General features: G+C 40.3%; 1 protein-coding gene across 1 annotated transcript in view; it reads left to right on the top strand.

Moving 5' to 3' along the window:
- The window catches only part of CNTNAP2 (contactin associated protein like 2), an 816,026-nt gene extending 813,054 nt beyond the window's left edge, over nt 1-2,972 (top strand). The window contains exons 23-24 of the mRNA XM_030444894.1: nt 2,357-2,428; nt 2,773-2,972. Coding sequence (XP_030300754.1) covers nt 2,357-2,428; nt 2,773-2,972 — 272 coding nt within the window. The remainder of the gene's footprint in view (nt 1-2,356; nt 2,429-2,772) is intronic.
- Nucleotides 2,973-20,329: the final 17,357 nt, after the last annotated feature.

Raw genomic sequence — 20,329 nt, 5'->3', positions numbered from 1 at the left:
ATCACTGGGGAGTTTACATAGCCTGTTGTCACCTGATCCAATTGATTCAAAATGCTTCTTCTAAAAAAAGGCAGATGCAAAATAATGTGTACTATAATGAAACAAAATTATCATTCACTGTTAAATCAACCACATCTATCATCCTTAACATTTGGTCCTAATTATGGTCTGTTTATACAGTCTGATCTCCCTGTTGCATTCGGTGAGTATTGCTGTATTGCAGCTGGCTGTGACAATGACCATGCATGGTAGATGATGGTAGGTCTTCTAACCATCATTTGTGGCCATCTGGTATTTCAGATGTTATTAAAATTATGGAGAAAACATAGATTTTGCTTGCAGTTAGACTGAAATTACCCTTTTAGGTGCTGCAAAGTTCCTTTAACCTCATTTACCCTGAGACTAATAACAAAGGACTCTGTAGATTTACTCTGTGCTTATTGAACCTATGGCACTGTAAACACCAGCCCATGGAAGAAAGAGAAAGTAAAGTGTGTTGGATACTTTTACATAATTTAGCTTTAGGATAATGCAAATAAAATGGCCTGCTGTGTGAAGACATGGTGCAAAGAAAAGATTGTGGTTAAGTTTGTAACCCACAGATGAACTTAGTACAATTCAATCCATTTGTACATTAGCTGTAGGTTTTAAAGAAATGGCTTTGGTGTGTCCTAACAGCAAACTAATGTCTCAGTGCTACAACTTCATAACCAGAAGATTTCAGGGAACTGGCAGCACATCTTTCGGCTACTAATTAACAGATTCCAGGACAGATTAAAAAGCTCTTGCTAAATTCTTAATGTTTTGAGTCACAGAAGTGACACCCTGACTGCTCTGAGAAACCAACGGAAGATTCAGAATTTTGATAACTTTTCCATTACAGTAATCAAATCAGCTGCTTGAAAGCAATCTTTGTAGACCAGGTGCTAAAGGAAAACTGAACAGCCCTGTTCATGCTTTCAGCTAACAATTAGTACGGTATGTAGACTAAAACTCCCACAGTATCCTCCACACTTGTACCTCACATTACATTCACAACCAGCAAGCTGTCCAGAGACGCTTTGCAAGCTAACAACATTGGAGTAGCTGAAACTTTATGGCACATATTTGCTGTGTGTGAGTCATGATTTAAAGCTTTCAAGGCTCAAGTACCAGGAGGTGCGAAAGAGCTTGTTGAGACTTGTGGTTACAATTAGTGTCACACTGGAAGTGTGACAAGTAACAATGGAAGACTCCGAACAGGAAGGATGTGTTCTGAGTTGTGGTAGAGAAATGAATGCAAAGACTTCTCCATCAGCAACTCACCTCGTACTTCATCTACATATTATAGTTATGTGAGCTGGTTATTATACTAGCGTGATTTAGATTTGCATGAAACATGCAAAGTCATTAGGTAGCAAACACTGATGTTATCTGACAAGTCGTTTAAAACATTTTAGGAGCTGGTCTTTACAACATACTACAGTGGCAAAAAAAGGGGATGGTTGCAACTACTCACCTGGTTGCTATATCAGACCGCAAAGAGAAGGTGAGATTGTCCTTGAAAAGCCTGTGTGATATTTTCTGGGGATTAAAACTAAGTTAACTATCCAAATGCTGCTTTGAACCAGAATCGATTCATTCATCCAGCTCTGCTGCAGGGAGTCTCTTTTTTTAGATTGTTGGAAGATGAGCTTGATACACCTGATGACAATGTTTGCTCTCCATCTCTCTGCTGTAGGATCCCTTCTCCCCCATGCTGACCTCTCTGCCATGCCTCAGGTCCTCCAGCTCAGAGCTCTCATCTGCAAAGCACTTTCAGCAGTGGCCAAAATGTAGCAAAGGTGCTGGCACATGACCCACGGAAAATTCAGCTGTTGGCTCACCTTAGGGTCTGTGGGAGCAAAAGGGATGGCACTTTTCCTTTACAAGACCTTACAGCTGTACCCCCTGGCAGTCAGAAACCTCTGGAAATTTCTGAAGCCTTTTTATGGATAGCAGTGACAAAGGCAAAAAAAAAAAAATCTCTATAATACTATATATAATCATACACATTTGAAAGATGAGGATTTTGTTTGTTTTTTGCTGAATTTATGTTAGTAGAGTAAAAAAATTACCTCCTGTATTAACAGCAGTGCTTACCAGAAGTACCTCTTTTACTTTGATTTTATTTTTGCAAAGAGGAGGAAGCAAGAAGTTCTGAGGAATTAAATAAGGTAATAGTGAAAGATTTTTTTTCTTCTTCTTCTTCTTTAGGTAAGTATCTAGGGTTCACAATTTTCTTTCGATTATATCTGAGGATGTTGACTGTATTTCTAAACTACTGTTGTGATATTTTCTGTGATTATAACATGAATGTTTAATTTCCTATTTACAGCCAGTGCTGATTTTCCCTACAATGGTCAAGCTATAGGAGATGGAGTTAACAGAAACTCTGCCATTATTGGAGGTAGGAAACCCATCTACTTCTGAAAGATACTTTGCAGGATGACTGTGGTGGCTGAGTTGCAATTGGCAGCATATTCAAGTTATTTGCTAAGAGCTGACCATGGGAAAACTACACCTGACCAAAGTAAAATAGAAATTCGTGTCTCCTCTCAGTGCCTGGTGTGAAAACTATATAGTGAAAACTATATCAGAATACTAGAATAATGGAATCAAGCCACAATAGTGATGTTTAACTGCCCGGGTAGCTTCAGCTCAGCTCAGAGGAGCTGCAGTATCCTTTTCTTCTGTCAAAATCTGTAGGTTTTCTCCTTGCTACCGGCATCTTTTCTTTCCACCTCTGTGTAGGTGTCATCGCAGTGGTGATCTTCACCATCCTCTGCACCTTGGTGTTCCTGATCCGCTACATGTTCCGCCACAAGGGCACCTACCACACCAACGAGGCCAAAGGGGCAGAGTCAGCCGAGAGTGCCGACGCCGCCATCATGAACAATGACCCCAACTTCACGGAGACCATCGATGAGAGCAAGAAGGAATGGCTTATCTAAGCCCGCAGGAATGGGGTCTTAGGGTGGGATATGAGCTGGGCCAAGGTGGGACTGGGATGACTCTTGCAGTGGGGAGAGGACACTGCATTGGACACTCGAGCACATGTATTGTAAGAAGATCAGCACAACTGGAGGACTAGGTGACAGGAAACCACCACTGAGACTGGAGGAAAAAAGAAGAGTATCTCAAGCATTTAAGAAAAAATACTTTTTAATATTTATTTACAGCAAATTGCCCTTTCTGTATCCAAATAACTACAAGAAAGAGCAGTTTTGCAGCTATAGCATTGGTTAAAATTTCCAGTAATACCTGTGCATTTCTCTGTATGTTTAGAGGTGTTCTGGATAGCTGTGAAAGAAGAAATGGGGCTGTTTTTTTTACATTTTAAAAAAGTTCTTTAAAACATGGGTATTTTGTCCTGAGAACATGTGGCAGACCTTTCTTCCCAGTGTATTCCTTCACTGTTGGACACTTTCTTACAGGCTGTCCTCAGCCCTGCACCTCGACTGTATCAGGCTTATTTTGCTGATGTTGAACCAGGGGTTAAGGGCTGAGGGTGGGACAGGGCGGTGAGCATTAATGCAAATCATACTCCCCTGTTTTTCAGTGTGTCATCCATCTGTGCCAGCCCTGGCAGGATCCATCTGTTTGACCCAAGCACTTGGTTGATTTCATGCAATTCTCATTAGCATTGTAAAAATACTGCTATAACTACAACTGCTACCAGAGAGGATGATCATAAAGCACAGGAAGATTTGGGGAGGTTATTAGTATTAATTTGTTGGTCTCCAGGGGATAATGATGCTACGTTAGTCTGTAGACTTAGTCTTTTCCTGCGTCCTTGGCTGTGGCACTGGTGATCTGAAGCACATGCCAGTTTAAACTCAGCTCTGCCTGTGGCATGTTGCTATATACTATACTTAGGTATAAGCATTGTAGTAGGAAATTAGAGCCAGACTTTGCTTCTTTTTCTTTTTTCATAGGCTGTAACAGAAATATTAGTACAGCTCTAGTCAATGCATTTGAACAGATGGGCTTCACATAATGCTTTTTTCCCAGCTCTGCATACTGGTTTACTCTTCAAATTTATTTTGTTTCAGTCTCTTTGCAGGGACAGCCTCTGCTGGAGGTGAAGCCAGGGAGGCTTGGGAACTGCCCAGAGTAGGGCACGTGAGGCCCTGCGTGATCAGGGCCCACGCAGTAATTTACCTGAGTTATTTTGCTTGTCTTTGTAAGGTATTTTTAGCATGGCAAAGCCAATTCCAAGTGCAGTATTGCACGCCTTGTCCCCTCTCAGACCAGGGGATAAGTTGTACATGTTGCCTGAGAAGCAGGCAAGCAGCCTGTAGGAAAGACAAGAGGGCAGCTTGAAGAACTAATATCCTTTGATGGCTATAACAGCTTTAGCTTGCCCTCAGGAGAGGAGTATGGTTCTCTAGTGGTCTGATTTGATAGGAATTTAAGGTCTTAATTGGCAATTTTTGCAGTGGAACAGAAGACAGGAATTAATGTATTGCCGGCATTTGATGTGTGCTAAAAGAACGGGAACAATCCCAAGAATTTCCCTTTAAAAATATCATAGTTCTAGATTTGCTTTATCTTTGATACTGCTGGGTTTAATATGAACAGATTTAATCCATTTTTTGTACAGAAAAGCATTTTTTTTCACCAAAGTCTGCAATGTAGTACATTGAGGAGCGCTGGTATCTTTTACTGTATTTTTTTTGGTTGTATATTTCAATACTCTAGTCAATGCTTTAAAATGAAAAAACAAACAAAAAAACCCTTCACAGAGTGGGAATACTGGAATCTTTTGAGACAAGAAACTTATAAGCACAATTTGTCAAACAGACAAGGTCAGATAGTTTAGCTTTTAAGGGCACAGCCTGAAGTCCTATTCTGGATTCAGTAAATGTGGATAGCAGAGTAAATCAAGACCATTGATTTCTTCTGTATTTGGAATTAGCGTACAAAAAGCTGCCAGATTTAAAAAAAAAATACTGTTTCTCAGGTAATATTATGTGGCAAGTAGGCACAAAAATGACCTCTGTCACTCTTGTGCTCTGCAGTCTTTTGCTTTGTCTTTGATATTAACTTCTCTCTTTAGTGTTTAATCAAGGAGATGACTCCTTATTCTTGCTTAATTGCGTGTGTTAAGTCTCCATCCTTCAGAGAGTATTATCAAGGGATGGATCTAGCCTGCACCACTAACTGTTCAGCAATATACATAGCAATGACAGTTCACTGCAGGGTTCAAAAATGTATTTTCTATATTATTTTATATTTAATTTCATTTTAATGGTGTTTTAGTCCACTCTGGAAAACATCCTTGCCTGCAACTTCATGTTACCAAGAGAACCGAATATAGCATCATTTGCATAGATTGAGATTTTGTTTGCAGCAAAAAGTTACTTAATAATCTGAATTTAATGTCTGGGAAGAAGATCAGACCTATGTATCCTGGAAGACCAGAGCTTCTGCTGCTTCATGTTGGAGATACAAACTTTGCAGTCACCACGCAAATTTGCCAAATGCCTCAGTGTGTCACAAGAGGGCAAAGATGGCTTGGTCTCTGTTCCTGAGTCCTTGGTGAACCTAGGAAGACTATGTCTGTACGTTATAGTAGTGGGGCCTGTGAAATCTATTAATTGATTTTCTAAAAGATGAACAGCTAATCTGCCACAAAAGTATGAATAATTTTCTGGAAAATAGCCTTAGACCAGTACACAAGCAATAGTTGTGAATCCATGTCTTAAATCTGAGAATCAGGTTTTAAATTTCTGAAATCAAGTTGCAAGTATCTGCATTTTTCAAATGACATCATGGACGTTTTTATGTGATGTGTTACAACACTGGTAATTCTCAGTCTTGTCATCATTTTCATGCTGACATGAAATGTTAGTCACTTTCGTAACTAAAAACATTTAAATTATTAGAATTATTCTTTTTTCTTAAACTGGACCTTAGACATGATATTCTAGGATAGCAACTGATCTCTGTATAGGCATTTAGTGACAATAGGTGAATTTCTGCCTGTTTTCTTTGTATTCAATTTCTGAGAATGGCATATGTTAAATTACAGACAGCGGTCATTCAGCAGTCTATCAGTGAAGCAGCAGCAGGCTCATAGAAGTAGACTGTATATTTTGCTAACACAATGTATATTCTAAGGATTTCTTCCTTAGAGAAGAGCCTATTGAAAGCTGAAGCAACATCCATGGTTTGCTGCACACACTCTTATTCCAAAACCCCATGTTGTTTGTTACTATCCATGTGCCAGTAGTGGGGAAAGTCTGTTGGAGGGGAGAGTGGATCTTGCTTTTATAAAACTTTACTTTCCCCAAAGAATATTAAAAGAACCAGCCTTATATCACTTCTTTTTAACTGTTTCATCAATTTAAACTGTGCAGGAAAATTTAGCTTCCTGTACATGTTGGAAAACCAAAGTCTCCCAGTTTGTGTTGCTAAAAGGCTTATTCCCAGTTCCACAGGAATCAATAGCAAAATAGCTGCCAGCAGTGGGGAGAGAAAAATTGGGCTGGAGACTAGGGCTCTCAGTGCTAGTGAAATAATACAGGCAATATTTCAAATTATCATTCATAACATCCATACCACCAGGTAATGAGTCATGGAACTCCAAAGAGCAAAAATGGTGGAAAATTATGTAAAATCTTGAATGTCAACCCTGCCTCAAGGGGAAATCTGCAATCCAGTCTGGTGGGTTTGGGTCAAGTCTTTAAGACATTGTATGTCTATTTTCTGATAGAAAACTCAGAAGTATTAAATGGGAGAATGTATCTTTAATGGGCACTGGAGCAATTTCTTTTTTTTTTCTTCTCATAAAGACCTATACCTTTTATATCTATTCTAGCAGTTTTCTCCTCAAAGCTATTGCAGCATGTTAAGATCATGCTCTAGGTAGCATTGATGTTTGTGAAAGGATGGCCATCATAAATTCACTTTAAGCATCTAGTAAATAATTCCATTTTAAGTAAAACAATGGTCTTTAATGGCAAATGCATCTAATTTCCAGGATATCTGTTGAAATGTGAAGCTATCTCAGTTTGACAAGCAATGCATTTTTAATATGATTTCTCCCTCGAACAATTTTTTTCTTCCAGTAACCACAGTGATCCTAAAAGTGTGCTGTTTTTGAAAAGCAGAACCTGATTTCTTCTAATCAGATTTCATTATCCATCCTGGACAAAAAAAAAAAAAAAAGAGAAAAACAAAACACCAGAAACCTTGCCTTATGAAAATACCAGTATTATGTAAATAAGAATGAAAGAAGGACACTGGTTGTGTGCACATAATATCTTCTATGAGTGTCCCCATTTCACTAAAACTGTATTAAAAAACAGATTTAAAAAACAAATACGGGGAAGGTTTACTGAAGTGCAAATATGTTCCTCCTGTATCAGGCAGAACTAATTTCCTGTTACAAAGATTCTGCACTTGTTGAGATGGGCTGAGGGTCTGAGTATAGAATTTTGGTAGAAATTAAATTACTGCCTTTTTGAGGCTTTTTTTTCCCTTTCTGGTCACTTTTAAGATAGCAGGAATGTCTGCCATAAATTCTAATGTTTGTTATTTCAGGCTCAATGTCTTTGTAAGCTACACAAGAGTTACAGACAACATGTGGCTGAGTGTGGGCCTTCCTTTCCTACCATAGCTCTGTCTTTTCCTTTGTGAAAAAGAAAGGCATATTATTAAAATTATCATGAATGTATACCCAGCTCAGCAGACATGTGTGTTCTACCTTATCAGACTTTAAAACATTTTATGATGAGAAGAATTTTATAAAAGAACTATGTTAAGTACACTTGAAGGAGAGTGTGCAGTGTAGGCAAAGAAGCTTCAGTGCAACAGCCGCTCAAATCAGAGGGACTGTGCTTGACCCAAACTATTGCTCTGTCTACAGTGTAAATTGCCTTAACCACCAACCAAAAGCCCTGGTCCTGTCCAAGACCTTAACTTCCTTTGTGGAATACAGTATTGGCAAAATCCCGTTGTGACACCTTATGATAATGGTTTGACTGTTCATTTGTACTGAGTGTTTTAACTGCTAGAAAGCGAGTCGCGCTTTCTACAAGAATATTTTTTAATTGTGTAGGAAAGCTCTAGAACAAAGATGGGGAAGAAGGTTCAAGTTTAAAACCTTTCTGATATTTGTATGCTGCAACACAGAAAAGAGTTCTTTGCTTCTTGCTGTCACCATGTTTATTTCAGTGCAGCCAGAACTGTGTGGGTGTGTATCTGCACCTCTGAAATCTAAATTTACTCAGGACGGGATGTCTACAGCTCTTGGGTAATTACTGCTATAACTTGAGTATAGAGTGGATAAGATGCCAACCTTGCTTCATATCCTTGTGCTAGTAAAATCAATCTTGAAATTAAGTGCAATTTTGGAGATGGACTTTGGCCCATAGTAAAAGCACATGGGGAGCCTCACATGAGTTCAGGTTAGGAAAGTGTTATTTTACATTTTGTAACAGAGTTCTTTTAACACCCTTTTAGACTCTGATTTTCACACATAATCAGACTTATTCTTGAAGCACTGTGTTAAAAATATTGATTATATCAAAAACAAGAACCAGGAAGAACAGTAGCCAATTCATGGCTCACTATAATTTTTTTTCTAAAAAGTGATTTCATGTAAAAAAAGAAAAGCTCGTTCTCTCACAGACAGATGTTTCTTTTTACTAGTTTTCTCTTTAAAAACATCATATCAGTAAAGGTAAGCACATATCCCACATGATACCAAGTACAACCAGAATGGCTTCTGCAAAAAGGGCGTAAGGAACACTCTGGAAGTGTATATAGAATCAAGTAACAAATTCAATGCATCCCACTACTTCTGTGATGCAGCAGCTTCCAATAATGTCTACTTATGTCACCACTACTATTATTTCATTCATAAAAAACATCTGGATTAAACAGCAACCAAATAGGTGTGTATTTATTATTTTCTCATAGATTAATGTTCTTGCCTGGTATGTAATAGGGTAATAGAGAATAGCAAATTGTTACTTCTTTATTTCATAGCATTAATTCTGTAGTCTCCAAGGATGTATTATCACCATATTAATTGTTAGCACTTTTATAGATATTTATACTGATAATATTAATCATTCTGGATTCTAGCAAAAGGCAGCTATAAGAAAATCATATTTATTGAAAACCCATATAAAGGCAAGTAGATTACTGGAATCATAATAAATCAGAAACCATTTGAGTGAGTATCTATCATATACCACCATGTGTGCATTGCATTTTTTGCCAATGTATCTGAGCTTCTCACATCCTTCACATTGTTTAAAACTGACTGTTGCAAGAATACAGCTGAAAACATGAAAGTGAAGCAAGCTGCACCAGGCTGCTGGTGAGAGCAAGAATCACCTGCCCAAGCTCTTCTTCTACCTGACTCGCTGTCCTTGCTTAGAAAACAATTCTCAGATATGTTGCCACCTGTTCCTTTCTGTTGTCCCCTTTCCCTCATCCAACAAAACCACAGAACAGCCCAGGTTGGAAAGAAGCCTTTAAAGACCTTTTAGTCCTTTCTTTTGTGGGAAAGGGAGCCTAGATGAGATTATGCATCATCCTGTCCAGGTATATTTTTTTTTCCCACTGACTCAGTTTTCAGGGCTGCAAGCTATCAGCAGCCTCTTATTTAAGACAGACTGAAAGAGTCACCAGAGCATGTTTAACTTGTGAGTTAGCCAGAAAGTAATAACTAAGTTATTCACCTCAGGTGGAAGCATGCTTCATCTGGAAAATTTCCAGCCTAACAGCTTTCCTATTATTTAGTCACGGTTTTGGTTAGCAGTGGAGCAACACCTGAAGCCTGAATAGGACTTTTTAATCCATATGAGGGTATATAAAACAGATAAACTTGGCTGAATAAAAACAAGGTAGCCATTACCTGTTTGCTATCTAAACTCTACATATGCACAGTTATGGTTCCTATGTCACTGAAGTCTGACCTTTGCACAGTCAAGAAAACATTCACAAGCTGACCCAAAAGTTCTGTGTTGCTTTGTCTTAAAAATCTCTGTTGGATAAATGATTAAAAGTAAATCTAGTGTTTGCCATCATAAAACACTGGGCACAGTATTGGCAGTTAGCTGTAATTTTTTTCTGTTCTGAAATCAATGTCTCTGCTTTTTCTTGTTCAGCTTCCACTGACAAAAACTTTATCCCTGAAATCTAAACTACTGCAGCAGGATGATGGAACAAAATGAAATTCCCTGAAATGCACACCCTGAAACACAACATAATGTCCCTCTTGTTACACAGCTCCTGCTATAGGAGTAAGATCTCTGTACACATCCAATGTCTCCTTCTTTCTAAACCCCCTTACTCACCACTTCAAGGCAGGCATTTAAAAAAGTGGATGATAGTTCTGAGTTTTTTCCCCTTCTCTTTAGTTTAGAAATCTTCTCACTCACTGACAAATGCATCACTTTTCACAATTGTTTTTCAGCTGCTTCCCAACAACACTTGATACATGGGCCAAGACAAAGCCTCTAACCTTCCTAAAATGTGAATATTGTATTGGAAGAATTGCATGCCGGTGGATTACTTCCTGTTGTCTGTAGCTTTTGCAGTTGTTTTTTATCTGTTTTTAACAGTGACTGAAAGAAGAATTTTGTTTTCTGCCATCTGCAACATTATTTTATAACTTGTTTGCATTTGTTCCAAAATAACAGCACTCTATGGCAAAAAGCATCCAAAAAAGAGGCAGCTGCACCTCATTCCATTAAGTATACTCCTTTTTTTAGCTTGGTTCAAATTTTCCCAAGAGGTATCAGACTTTCCACCTGTCTGCTTTGCATATGCAATGCAATGTATGATCTCATTTATACACTGGTAAGGAGAATCTTTTCTTTTGCTCTGCTCTTCAGTGGTTTAAGACCAGTGGTTTAAGTGGGCTGCCAGACATCACATAGAATATCTTCAGCCTTAGTGAACTGTGCCATGGATTGAGCAGCCTGAGTCTGGGAGTTCCTCTGATACAACAGAATGATTCCATACAATATTCCTGAAAGTCTTCAGCTCCTTGACAACCCTACTACCCCATATGACTCATGCTGATTAGCAGAAGCCTGCTGGAAATTATCTGTACTGACTTAATCCCACATATGGATGCCAACCTTAACAAAGTGCTTCCTTTCGTGGGGATTATGAAGATTTTATACACACACACTACACAGTGCTTGGGCTGTGCTTAGTCTGAAGCTTCTTACTGATATACATAAATAGAGATATAGAGATAAACAGATATTTTTATGGAGATGTTTTATACGTGGCCTTTACTTTGTGCATGGTAATGATTGGCAAACTCTTGTTACTGAGGAGCTACAGTGGCTGGTTCTGAAGCCTTTAGAAAGCAACCAGTTGTCTGTGCTGCAAGGGAGCTTGGGGTGCGGGCTTGGATTTTGATTTCTATTATTCAGCTATAATTTGCATGGGTTTTGATTTGAGTTTTGTTTTGGTGTCTTTTTTATTATTATTTTCTCATTGGTTCTCTGGCAGGGACACGTTGGACTCAAGCAAGAAGTTATTTCTCAGTCTTTGATAGATGGATTGAAGCCATTGGTGCCATATTACTTCAGAAACCTTGTATAAATGAGCATGCTGATCAGTGTAAGGACCTCAAAACACAGCTTCTTTAGCAAGCTGTTGGAGTTTTCACAGTTCAGTGAGATGCTCCTATTTCTCTATCTTTGCTTGGCAAGCTAGCAAGCTAAGCAAGAGCTGGGCCATGGCTTATGAGCAGGAAAACAGGTCAGCAGAGACTAGGAAATGAATGAGGGTTCAGATGTAGATTCATAAACATAGCAGTGTCAAAACTGCTACTGAGGCAGTAATTTTGTGTTTGGTTTTTTTGTTTGTTTGTTTGTTTTTTCTTTTCAAATACTCACTCGATTTGCCATGTCTGAGTAATGCACCTCTACCAGACAGACAGATCTCAGAAATCTGAGTTCTTGGTCAGAGGTAGAAATGCACTTGTGCTTTCCTATCAATCTCATTCCTGCTGCTCTGGAGCAGTCTATACCCAGGAAGGTACCAGGGCCTTCCACACCTTCCCTCCAAGACAGGTTGAAAACCAAATCCCAGGGTTATGTGTCTACAAAGCTGGCCCAGTTTCCTGTTGGGTGAACCAATGCCTTGTCTGCAGTTATTCTAGTCCACAAGTTTCATTCTTGAGCACAATTTTCCCATGGGAAGCATAACCAAGATACTATGGTTACCCTATTTAAACAAAAATGTCTATATTTAAAAAAAACTAATTCTAATCTGAAAGTATATTGTGTCTGAGATTCCTCTGTTATAGACATTTAGTCTACAGATTTATGGCTACATTTGCTATGTTATGCTTGAATAAACATATAATTCATTGAAATACACAAGACTGACAAAAGTAATATCTCTTTAAGGAGCATAAACTGTTTGTAAATTTATAAAGAGTATAATCTGTTAGGCCTTATTTGAAGTATGTACTGTGGTTTGGTAAAAGTACAACATTAAAAGAGCCTTGCCAGATGAAGACTCTTTTGGGATTTTTGTGTGTGTGTGTGTGTGTGTACTGTTGCTTTTGAATGTTTGAAATCTTCATTTAACTATAAGAAAGCTCTACAAACTGTGTGGGTAGGTGACTCCAGGGAGGGAACAGGTTAATCTGTTTTCTGAATAGTTTAGATCCAATATTATTAGGGGGAAAAAATGTGTCTGATAGCACCACTGACTGGCTGGGTATTTTTCAAAGAGGATTTGATCAAATACATTAATAGTAAGAATTCAAAATCATATTGCCATTGCACATCCAACTGGTTTTTATTTGCTGGTGAAAAGATCTAGAGAAGCATCAGGCCCTTTCAGAGGAAGAACTGGTATACCACAGGCTGCAGTTGTGCAGCTCTTTCCCAAATATCCTGTACACATCTGTCCTTCTCAGGTGGAGTGTATCCATTGCTGCCTCGGACATACCACTTGCATTTGAATAGTGACTAATATTTCTTAAGAGGTTTAGTGCTAAGAGGAGAGAGATCCTAGTCACTGGTCTTGCAGGCACCTTCTTGTCTGGCCCTCATTGCAAGCTAGCAACAGCTTTGTCCTAGAGGACGGACCAGGACGGCTGCTGCCCCTGCCAACTCTTCCTCTGTGCACAGCATAGCTGACACCATGGGTACTGAAGACACATGGCAAGAAAGAAAACTGTTTCTTTACTCAAGGAGTGCTGGGTCCTTGCTGCCTCTTTGTGCAAGGTTGCCTTTTTTCTTCTAGTGAAAGACTTCAACTGGCTGCTTACTGCAGACAACTTCCCCGTGTCACAATGTGAGCCCTTCCCTGAAACTCAGCAAGAGAAAAAGAAGGTCTGCTTGGGCATTTGAAGGAAGGACATCCCTCTGGTTTATGAACTGAATCTCAGAGCTGCCTTCAGCCTATGAGCAATGTAGGAGGACTCCCAGGTAGGTCAGATCAAAGGTGCATCTCATGCTGTAGCCTGTTTGTTGCGCCCTAAACCAGGTGCCTATGGACAACAATAATGAGGTAAGTACATAGTGCAGTATACTTGTGACACTTCCTTAGAAGTGCCGTTTGAGTGCCAGACATATGCAGTTTAAGAAATGCTTGGGTAAGAAGTCTTTTTATATGTTTAGTTATCTTTTTCATCCCTAGTTGCCGTTTGTTTGTGTAGACCAAATGGTGCCTCCTCCAGTCATAGAATCATAGAATGCATTGGTTGGAAGGGACCTCTAAAACTCATCTAGTCCAACCCCTCTGCAGTAAGCAGGGACAGGTCAACTATATCAGGTTGCTCAGAACCTCATCAAGCCTTACCTAGAATATCTCCAGGGATGAAGCCTCAGCTACCTTCTTGAGCAACCTCTTCCCACAGCCCACATGGTAAAGAACTTTTTCTTAACGTCCACCCTAAATCTTCTCTTCTCTAATTTAAAACCATTTCCCCTTGTCCTATCCCTGTGTTGAGGGCTCTAGAGCTGGACACAGTACCCCAGGTGAGGTGTTACCAGGACAAAATGGCATAATCACCTCTCTTGATCATGCTTCTTTTGATGCAGCTCAGGTTGTGATTGGCATTCTGGATTGCAAGTGCACACTGTTGGCTCATGTCCATCTTTTCATTCACCAGCACCCCCAAGCCCTTTTCTGCAGGACTGCTTTCTAAAACGTCATTCCCAACCCTGTACTGATAGTGCAGATTGTTCAGGTGTAGGACCCTGCCTCATGAGGTTCACCTGGGCCCACTTCTCCATTTTGTCCAGGTCCTTCTGTATAACATCCTGTCCCTCTGCTTTATCCACAGCACCACTCAGCTTGGTGTCATCTGCAAACTCAAAACAGTACATTGCTATGCTATTTAATTTACAGCTAGCAACAAAATGGAGTATTTTTCTTTAACTCTGTTTTCTAATGAAATAAACCCATCATATCCTAAAGCACACATGCAAAATAAATTTCTCAGGTCCATTTGTGCTCTGCATGGTCTCAATTACATCTCTGTACATGCCCATAAAAATGACTGAATTTTATGGTAATACACTGGGCACAAAGTTCATAGTCCCAGTCCCCAGATAAATCTGCAGTCCTTTGTGAATTGACTTCTGACTGATACTACCTGTCCTTTTCTAACAAGATTTGCAACTTGGTCCTACGTTGCATTTTTACAAAAGGATCATTCTTTTATTTATGACTTCCCTATCTATGAGTATCCATGAATAGTCATGCTATGACATGTATGACAGACAGACAGAGGCTGTGCTTTTTGAAACTTGCCAGGTCATGTCTGTACCACCCCTCCCTGCTCCCCTTTTCAGCAGCAGCTTGGATTTTCTGAGAAGGGGACCCTGGGGGACCGGCAGCGCTTCCCCAGGTTTCGGACCCTTTCTCAAGAAGCCCAAACAGAGAGGGAAGGTGAGCCTAGACTGCAACACTCTGACAATAACAAATTCCACCAACCTGGAGCAGATGGAATGCTTCCCAGAACCGGGACTACCGAGTCCCCAGCTGATTATGGCCTCCAGACTTCAGCTGAATCACCAGCTTCAGGAGATGCCATGCAGCTGGGTGGGAGAGATCCCAGGTCTAACAGTGGCTTAGCAATAGACCACAAGTATGAATCTGGAGATCTCAGCCCCAGAGTTGGAAGGAGGGGGGGGGAGGTCCCAGCCCCCCTCCTTTCCTGTTTGAAAGGAGGCTGACTTATCCTACCAGCTTCTATCTGAATCACCATGGTTTTTTTGGTGATTTACACCACACAGCAGTTGTGTGGTGTAAGCTGCACAGAGGGACCTGCTGGGCTGCCAGGTGCAGGGAGAGGTAACACAGATGTGGACAGGTAGCCTTCATGGAGGAACAGTAAGACAATAGCATCAGGGATGGTTCAAAGATTTTTTTTCTAAGGTCCTAAAAGAGTCTTTGTCAAGCTTGTTGCAGCCCAGGAAGGTCTGGAAAATTGGACAACCATGCACCAGCCAGGGCACTGCAACCTCTTTGCAGCAGGAAGAGCAGCAGGTTTCACAAGTCCCACAGGTGGAGATGGCAGCCCTTCCAGTTTGCTATGGGTCTAGAAAAGCTCTTGAAAAGTAATTTCAGAAATTAAAACTTAAAAACCCAAACAAAACCAAGAAAGCCAAGCAAAAGCAAAATATGGTTTATTTTCCCAGCTGCAGTGTGAATTCAACAACAAATTTTTCAAGGTGGAACAAATGCAGACCTCCAGTATGGGTGAAAAGGACTGAATTTTTGATTGTCCCTGAACCTAAGCAAAGCAAAGCATCCTACGAAGGCCTCTGTGGAGCTCATTGGAGAGACCAGAGAAGGAAGATAAAATACAAGACAGGACAGCAGTGACCAAGCAGAGGGTCAGACTTGGTGAAGACAAACCTTGTGTGAGCTTGTGCTGTCCCAACTAAAAAAATGACAGGAGAAAATTTATCATCCCAATTACTGTATTGGGAACACATCTGAGAAGAAGTCTGAGAAAGGCTAGCTCTCACATTGGCACTGGATGTTCATCTGTGTAGGTCATTTAGCAGGCTTTAAAGGTGCTGTTAGAGGGCAAGATGGAGATCAGACACCTATTTATACTATACAGTTAAAGAAGAGGGATGGAAACATTTGAAATAGAGCAGTGAAATTACAAAATCCTTAAGACTAGACTTTTTCCTTACTCTGCTCTTCACATAAGAATATCTCTCAGCTTTATATATTTTATATAATTTATATATTTTGCTGAGAATATTTTTGTGTGTGTATCTATTAATATAAATTAAGCAAGTCAATCTAAAGAGTGCCATCTACTGCTCACGAGAAAAAGTTGCATGTGTCAGCACAGCAAAACGACATCCTCTGTGAAGCTGATTTTATGGTATGAGGACTTAGGGTATCTCAGACCATTTTAATTCGTTCTTGGGACTAAATCAAAGATGAAAGACTGGCTTCAGGGAAAATTTCTCAACAATATCAAAAAGGATTTGTTTTCCTCCTTAACAGGTTGGTTCTATGTTTATTGTTTCAAGGAAAGCTTTAACTGGCACTGGTGAATCTTGTATGATTGTACATCTACACCATCCAAGAGCCTGGCTGCCTGAAAGCATGGATGTGAGAGGGAATGAATTGCTGCTTGGCATACTGTTCAAGTAGCAGGATGTAGTCAAGCAAAAAGATTATAAATTGCCTCTATATCTCCATTATTCTTCCTTGGCTACTCAAGACTCTGAAGCTTTTTACAAGACAACTCTTCTCAAATTCTCTTGGCTGGGAAAAGTGCTACTGGGGTTTCCAAGGTGCTTAACTAAAGATGGTCTTCCCTGTCTGCAAATAACAAATTGAAATATGTATAAATGCATCTAGTAAAATATAAGATTTTAAGTTAAATCACTGTAAGTTTAAGTTAAAGACACCAGAGTGGCTTTCTGTGTGCTGGACCCTTTACAGAAAGGTTCAAGCTGGGCTCTGTGTGACTTTTCAGCTGGCCCTAGGATTTCTTAAGCAGTTGTTAGCCATCTCCTGTTGTAACTATAATGGTACAATATCATGAGCTACATGTGTGACATAGTCTACACCCATATATAAGTAGGAAGTTGCTGTCAGACATCTCCAGTAAAAAAAAGGAACTCTTTGAAAGCTGTCTGAGGAATATAGACTAAAGTAAGCTCTTAAAAAGTTTGATATTCCCCTAAGTGGAAAGTTTGGGTCATTGTGTGTTAAATCAGGACACAAGTCCTCTAGTCTATAAAGTTGCTTCTTCTGTTGGCAAAATAGGTATCATACAGTCACTCAGATTAGGAACTGTTGAAAACTAAATGCTAGTCATACTGGAAATGTCATGTAATGTTATTGAACCATTATGACTTTGGCTTTAATCTAGTTTCTAAAATGTTGTCAAAGAACTGATACCTAGATGCTGTCTGTCTTTCCATTAATTTGTAGAACATAAGTAAGTACCTTATCTCCATCCTGCCGGCCCAAATAACATGGCACTGAAAGGTGGATATCCACTTGTGTCCAGGTCTGCTCCCTTTTTGAGACACACCATCCTCTCTGCTACTCCTGCATGTATCAACCCCTAGAAAACCTGGTAAGTATATAGATAAAAGTTTGTTGACTTGAGCAATAAACAAAGAGTCCTGGAGTGTTTGTGTGCAGCAATCTTCCCCAAAGCTTCTTTCCGTGCAGAGTATTTGGGTGTGGAGCCAGGAGGGCAGAAAGTGGTATAGGAGTGGAGCTGTTAACCACCACCAGCACTCACTGGCATGATTAACTAAAGTCAGTCTGATTTTTTTTCAAAAATCCTGAAAAAATCAGAGGAGATGTTGTTGTCCCTCCAAGAGCTCCACACTGCATTCTCCTTTCAGTATCAGGGATCTGGAAGAAAACACAAAGGAGCATATTGTCTGTTTCACCCTGTGAAACAGCATAACAAGGTTAAGTCTTCCAAGAGCAAGTACAAGGGAGTATCTCTCCCAGTGAGGGTTTGGATCTGGCCAATGACTTAATGTAAAATGAGAGGGACAGAATAAAACAGTAAGTTGGGATGGGGTGAGAAGACACCCTGCTGGTAGACACCCTTTTTTTTTTTTTTTTGGATATGCTTTTGCCAGAACAGTGACAGGCTGTTGGCAAAGCACTTTGCAAAGCACTGATTCACAGGCCTTTTGATCTAGATTAGAGAATTTAAAAATTGCAGGGGAAAACAACACATTCTCCCTTTCCAGATTCCCAGAATTTTAACTTCTTGGCTTGAGGGTGGTTGCTTTTCTTCAGGGATCTGATATCCAACGAAGTTAAATGTTCAATGATCCTGTTATAAGTGTCTTGTGCAGGAGAAAGTTCAGATCATAGGGCTCATTTGCCAATTCATCTTTTACAAGGTTTTTCAAGGACCCAGGAGCACCGGCCAGTGGTTTACAATTTTTTGTAAGGACTGACTTGGTTGTCTGTCTGTGATCTCCCAGGGAACTCCCTTTCAGAGATCCTCTAGCCACAAACTAGATCTCGGTGGCCGATACTGGGGAGAGGTATTTACACATGGATGTTCGTTCTCACATGCATACTCAGTCTTAAGAAGATGCAAGCTAGAGGACAGTCAATTTTGACTCTTTTAATTCTCCTATTGGGGCACGATCTGGCACTTCCTTGGCTTTACTGATTGTACACTTGTTTCCTGACTTCTGTTCCCTGAGAAGAAATGCAGCCTCTTGCTGAGCAAACTTGCCAGCCTCTGCCTCCTTGTGGAGAGGGCTAACTACCTTTAGGAGAAATTCTGCATGAGTGGTTTGAAGGGCTACCATTTCTCTAAGCTCCTCCTGAGCAGCCTCAGTCTCCCTTCGGAAAGTGGCAACCCTTTCCTGGGTCATCTTAAGGGCTTCAACATGTGTTGCTTTGAGGGCTGCTAATCCCTTGTGGAGAACAAAACCTCCTCGTGGTCAGACTTATGTCTCTACCTTCTTTGGAGAGAGTCGGTCTCTTTCAAGGTGGTATTGAGGGCTTTTACATCTACAGTCTTAAGAGTTGCAACTTCTTCTCTGGAGGGCAATTACCTCCTCCAGTGCGGCCAATACTGCAGCACCTAGTACTGCACAAATGACAGATTTACCTTTGCCAATTTTAAGTTTTGCCTGTGATTGTAACAATATTATGTGTTTTACCAATGCAGAAGGGTTTGACCAATTTTCTCGGGCCCATTGTTTTCCCTCAGGTGATGGCTTAGACTTAATTTTTTCCAAGAACTCCTCTAATGAAGGGAAGCTACCCATTTATACAAGGAACGCATGCAAATGTCTGCCAGAAGAGTTTTCACCCCCATCCCAGACTTCTAACACGCACATCCCCCAGATGGTAGCACCCTGGCACAGACAAATCTGTCAGTACATTCAGTAATCTGGAGACCCCAGCCCAGTTACTGGAAATGGTCATCTATGACTACCTGCACTCAGCCAGATTCAGAGCTTCACCCCAACACACACACACACCAAGGAAAACATGCCCACATTACCTTTATCCCTTACACGTACACTGGTGCATTAACTCGAGGCTGGTGAATGGCTTGCAGAAGATCAGTCAAAACTCCCTTGCTTTCCAAACTCCTTCACTCTTTTGAGGAGGTGGGTTTTTTTTCCCTTCTTCCACCTGAGGATGTGCCCTAAAGCCAAACTCTTTAGTTTGTCACAAAGCTACAAGAGCTTTTTGGGAAGTTGACAGTTTACAAAAACCCAGCATTTGCCTGTACAGAAATCTGTGGAAGCTTATGAGGTGGGTTGTTTGGGCTTTGGCTTTTTCTGCTTGCACCCACAACACACAAAACTGGGGAGAGAAATCCTGTGCCACTCAGTTAATATCTTCTGAGGGGATCATTTGATATTTTGCATGCCCGATTTGCAACAGCACAGAGCAGGTCACCATTATTTATGGATGCAGTTGCAATGTCTGAGTCACAGAAGGGAGTACACAAGGGAGGGACTTCATGAGGGAGTGAATCATTCTCTGAACCATCTAAAAATTACAGACAAACTCTCAACCACTATCCTGCATACACAAAGATTAAGCTGCTGCATGCTTATCACAACATGTACCTTCTGGTGACTTTCAGCTATCCTAAGGAAATGAGAGATCTACTTGCTTGTTCTATGTCTGAAAGACATCCTTCCGGTCTCCTCATTGTAGGGATTGTTGTGTCTGACTTCATCGGGCCATTAATCCCAAGCAAATCAATGGTGTAGCTGACTCTTGATTTGTCCTAATGGAGATGGATACACAGGTGACATGTTGCAAGGGGACCATGGTAGGAGCCAACTGTAGGAGACTCCTGGTCTTTACCTCTGTCAGT

The sequence above is a fragment of the Calypte anna genome, chromosome 2, assembly GCF_003957555.1.
Source record: "Calypte anna isolate BGI_N300 chromosome 2, bCalAnn1_v1.p, whole genome shotgun sequence".
NCBI classification, from domain to species: domain Eukaryota; kingdom Metazoa; phylum Chordata; class Aves; order Apodiformes; family Trochilidae; genus Calypte; species Calypte anna.
The sequence above is the reverse complement of the archived record's forward strand: the minus strand, read 5'-3'. Positions and strand labels throughout refer to the sequence as shown.